Genomic DNA, 5,000 nt, shown 5'->3' on the forward strand with positions numbered 1-5,000 from the left:
GGCAGACGGATAGATTGATTGATTGATTGATAGATAGATAGATAGATAGATAGATAGATAGATAGATAGATAGATAGATAGATAGATAGATAGATAGATAGACAGACAGACAGACGGACAAACAGATAGACAGACAGACAAATAGATAGATAAACAGATAGATATATAGACAGACAGACAGACAGACAAATAGACAGATAAACAGATAGATATATAGACAGACAGACAGACAGACAGACAGGTAGATAGATAGATAAACAGATAGATATATAGACAGACAGACAAATAGATAGATAAACAGATAGATATATAGACAGACAGATAGATAGATAGATAAACAGATAGATAGACAGACAGATAGATAACAAAAAGCCCATTCCCCTCCGCAGGCAGCCACGACCACCGGCCAGAGCGGCGACGGAGGCGCAGAGGGAGGAGGAGGAGGAGGCCGCTGGTTCTCGGGCCTGGCGGCGATGGCCAGGAGCCAGTACACCCTCATCCGCACCCCGGTCATGAGGCGGCGCTCCCTCATCTCCTTCCTGGAGTGGTTCGTCAGCGCCAGCGTGTACTACGGCCTCATCTTCTCCGGAGGCAACATCAAGGCGGACCCGTTCCTCATGATCTTCGTCTCGGGGGTCGTCGAGCTGCCCGCCACCATCATCTTCATCTTCATTCTGGATCGGTGGGTTGGCAGGAAGGAGGGGAGGGGGGAGGGGGGGAGTGAGGGAGGGAAGGGGTAGGAGGGAGGGGAGGGGGAGGAGGGAGGGGAGGGGTAGGGGGACGGGGTAGGGGAGGGGGAGGGAAAGGGAGAGAGAGAGAGGGGGGGTGAGAGAGAGCTAGGAAGAGAGAGAGAGATAGAGATAAGAAGAGAGAGGAAGGAGAGAGAGAGAGTGAGAAAAGACGGCTTTCTTAAAAAAAATAAATAAATAAAAAATAAAAAAATAAAAACCATATAGCCATAAACCACCGTCAACACTAACCTCACCATCACCACTATTACACATCACCATTATCATCACTTACCACTCTTCAAAACAACGTTCGTAAATATCCATAAATACCACGATTTTTAACACGTCCTTCTCCTGCAGGTTCGGTCGACGTCCTACCATGTGCGGACTCTTCCTCGTCTGTGGCGCCTGCTGCCTGCTCATCCTGGCGGTACCCCAAGGTGAGGGGGAGGGAGGGAGGGAGGGAGGGAGGTGAGGAGGGAGAGGAGGGGAGGGGGGAGGGAGAGGGAGGAGGAGAGAGGAGAGAGGGAGGGAGGGAGAGAGAGGAGGGAGAGGAGGAGAGGGGGGAGAATTTCAAGTAGATAAGAAAATACTTAGACGAAAACTGTCAATTTCCCTCCTAGTAGATAGGGTTTACATCCGTTTAAGTAAGAGGAGGAAGTCTGATCAAAAGTTAAGATTTACGATATGCCAAATTATGCGGGACATTGATTCTCTTGATGTATCTTGTAAACTCTCTATCCATCCATCTCAAACTTGCCAAAATTGACTAATAGGAAAAAAAAAACTGTTTTCTCTACTCGTACACCACCTAAAGAGAAAACCAACTTCACCTACTCATAAATCAACTAACAAAAAAAAAAAAAAAAAAAAAAAAAAAAACACTAATCCATCCATCCAATAACTATATCTAAAAAATATATATATCCTCTTTTATCTTTCCATACACACCACCAATTCTATCTATCTCACCCACCCACCCACTTTCCTCCTCCTCTCCCTTCCCCTTGGCAAATAAAATCTCCATCAACTATCTATCTCACCCACCCTCCCTCTTTCCTTTCCCTTCGCAGATAAGATCTACATCAACTTCTTCCTGGTAAATCTGGGCAAATTCTTCGACACGGCGGTCTTCCAGCAGTCTTACATCTACACGTCCGAGCTCATGCCGACCTCCGTGAGAAATATTGCCGTCGGAACCTCGTCTATGTTCGCCAGGATCGGCTGCGTCCTCACGCCTTACGTCATCGAGCTTTTGGTAAGGAAGGAGGAAGGGGGTGAGGGGGTGGGGGTAGGGAAGGAGGGAGGGAGGGTGGGATGGGGGAGGGAGAGGAAGGGGGGTGGGGGTGGGGGAGGGTGGGAGAGGGGTGTGGGTGGGGTAAGGGAGGGGGGGAAGCGGGTGGGTGAGGGGGGTGGGTGGGGGGAGGGGAAAGAAGAAGGGGAAAGAGAAGTGAGAAAAGGGATAGGAGAGGAGAGAGAGGGATGAAGAAGAGAGGTAAGGAGAGGGAAAGGAGGGGAGAGAGGGAGGTAGGAGAAGTAGGGAGAAGAGAGGTGAGAAATAAATAACGATAGAGACCAAGAGAGGGGAATAGTGGGCGCTGCTAATGCCTATTACTTGGAAGAAATTGAGCTTTCGAAATAAAATATAGTAAAGGGTATTTTCACCTTTTACACCCAAACACCTCTGAAAATAGTAATTCAGAAAATCATTCCTATGAATAGGTACACAATATAAATATAAAGATACACAATATGAATTTAGATATACACAATATAAATATAGGTACACAATATAAATATAAATATACACAATATGAATTTAGATATACACAATATAAACATAGGTACACAATATAAATATAAATATACACAATATGAATTTAGATATACACAATATAAATATAGGTACACAATATAAATATAAATATACACAATATGAATTTAGATATACACAATACACAATATAAATATATATATATACGCAATATAAATATAAATATACACAATACAAACATAAATATACACAACATAAACATAAATACACACAATACAAATTCCTATAAATAACACACAATATAAATCCTTCTAACATATAAATCATCCCACTCTGTTTACCTTTTAGGGCGAAGTTCACTACGCTTTACCCTCAACAATCTTTGGCATCGTGGCCGTCCTGGCTGGCCTGCTGACCCTCCTGCTGCCGGAAACGAACAAGAAACCCCTGCCGGAGACCGTGGAGGAGGTCGAAGCCATGGGCAAATAAGGAGATGGGAAGACGAAGCCGTGGGCAAATAAGGAGACGGGAAGATGAAGCCGTGGGCAAATAAGGAGACGGGAAGACGAAGCCGTGGCCGGGGAAACAGAGCTCTACAAAACGAAGCCTTGCTCAAACTCTTGCGTGTGTGTGCTTTGTGTACATTCGAATTATTTCTCAGGTTCTTTTTCAGTTTTTTTTACTGAAATGCTTTATTTAAGGGAAGCTTGTTTATATGTACGTGATTTGATAAGTAATAGAGAGTTACGAAAAGGTGGTGAACCTACAGAACTAACTAACTAACTAACTGGCTGACACGAAATGACACGAAATACATATATATATATATATATATATATATATATATATATAATATATATATACATATATATGTATACATATTTATATACATATATATATATAAGTATATATATATGTATATATATATATATATATATATATATATATATATATATATATATATATATATACATATATATATATATATATATATATATATATATATATATATATATATATATATAATCTACACGGGTTTTGCCTGACCGAATGCGAGTCAACAGAAATCCATAAAATGTGGGTTCGTGGAAGAGCACCTCGACTCGCAGAAATACCTTCCTTGAGTCTTTTTTAATTAAAGGCTAACCGTAGGAGATGAGTGACCTCTGGGCGCCTATGTGGAACAGGAATTCATAAAAAGGAGGGACTTGTGGAGATTTTAATTCTTAGAGAGAATTAGTGAGGGAATTTTTGGAGTCCGGTAGTTTTTTGTTTTTTTTTTATATATAGACTAATCAGGTTTTTCTGTAATAGGTAGGACTGGATGATGGGTCAGTTTGGTGGAGTAATTTCCTCTAAACTGATAAAGTAAATATAAACTAAACGTAAATTAAACGACAGTGACTCAAAAAAATCGTTGAATCATACAAACTTCTTAATGAAAACGTTAAATTCGAATAATGCGAAAAAGTACAATATATATTAATCCTTTTTTTTAATCTGTCTGTATATCGCTTATTCCTGTCGAATTTCAAAATGTATTTGGCTTTACAGTACAGCCTATAGTGATATAAACTATTGTGGGTATATAACATTAGTACCAACCACTCGTTAAAATAATAACTAATGATGATAATAACAGCAATGATAATAATAATAATAATGATAAGAATCATCACAATAAAGATAATCATAACAAAGATAATAACCACAACGATAACGATAATAAAAAATTATGAAAAACAAATACCGAATCAAAACATAAATAAAATAAAAAAAACAGCAACGCCTAACCAACACGTGTCATACGATGTTCTTTCACGCGTTTCCTTCATGCGTTTCCCTCACTTTAGGCGCAGTTAGCACGCGGGCACAGCGTGTGGAATATAACGACCACCGTTACTCTCTGTGCCAAGTGAGTGTGTCGGTCCCGCGTCGGAAATAGATCGGTCTGAGAGAGGCGTTCACGCGCAGAGATGCTGATTGAGGAGAAAGATGGAGTGAGGGAGAGGAAGGAAGGGAGGGAGGGAGGATTTGCGGGATTACTATGGACGATAGGGGTGACTGCGATAAATTTCATAGGGTCGGTATTTTGTTAATTATAATCTGTTTCTTTACGCTTCGTTGTATATTTCAGTGATGGAATGATGGGTGACTTTTATTGTAAGATCACTAAAAAAAAGATATACTAATTTAAGAGTTGATTTAGAGGGAATAAAACGATTTTCCGGAATACTATATTTGCGAAGGTACTCGACATAATACCCATTCTTTAATAGTATGAAATAGTAAAATCTTACAGATTGCAAGTACTGGCACGTCCATCTTCTAGACCGAAATAAACAGCTTCAGGGACCTTAGTTTAAGCGCAAATAACATCAATGCAAAACCAGTGTTCGCTGAAGCACTTCGATAACAAGAGAGGTTAAAATGTGGCTTAATCAGTCTAACTCTAGCATATCCGAAAACAAAAGAAATAAAGAAGGAAGAGAATA

At 40.3% G+C, this 5,000-nt stretch overlaps 1 protein-coding gene across 2 annotated transcripts in view; it reads left to right on the forward strand.

The window, feature by feature from the left end:
- LOC122265449 (organic cation transporter protein) overlaps window positions 1-3,333 on the forward strand; it is a gene marked incomplete at its 5' end in the record, with an annotated part of 10,107 nt that extends 6,774 nt beyond the window's left edge. The window contains 5 exon segments of one of the 2 annotated variants that reach the window (XR_015192299.1): window positions 390-682; window positions 1,092-1,171; window positions 1,805-1,989; window positions 2,854-3,166; window positions 3,207-3,333. Coding sequence is in view for 1 of the 2 variants with exons in the window: in XM_086552024.1 (XP_086408150.1) it covers window positions 390-682; window positions 1,092-1,171; window positions 1,805-1,989; window positions 2,854-2,994 (699 nt within the window). 2 annotated transcript variants of the gene reach the window in all.
- Window positions 3,334-5,000: the final 1,667 nt, after the last annotated feature.

Source organism: Penaeus japonicus, unplaced genomic scaffold, assembly GCF_977035675.1.
Source record: "Penaeus japonicus unplaced genomic scaffold, GWHDUDI00000001_assembly GWHDUDI00000026, whole genome shotgun sequence".
NCBI classification, from domain to species: Eukaryota; Metazoa; Arthropoda; class Malacostraca; order Decapoda; family Penaeidae; genus Penaeus; species Penaeus japonicus.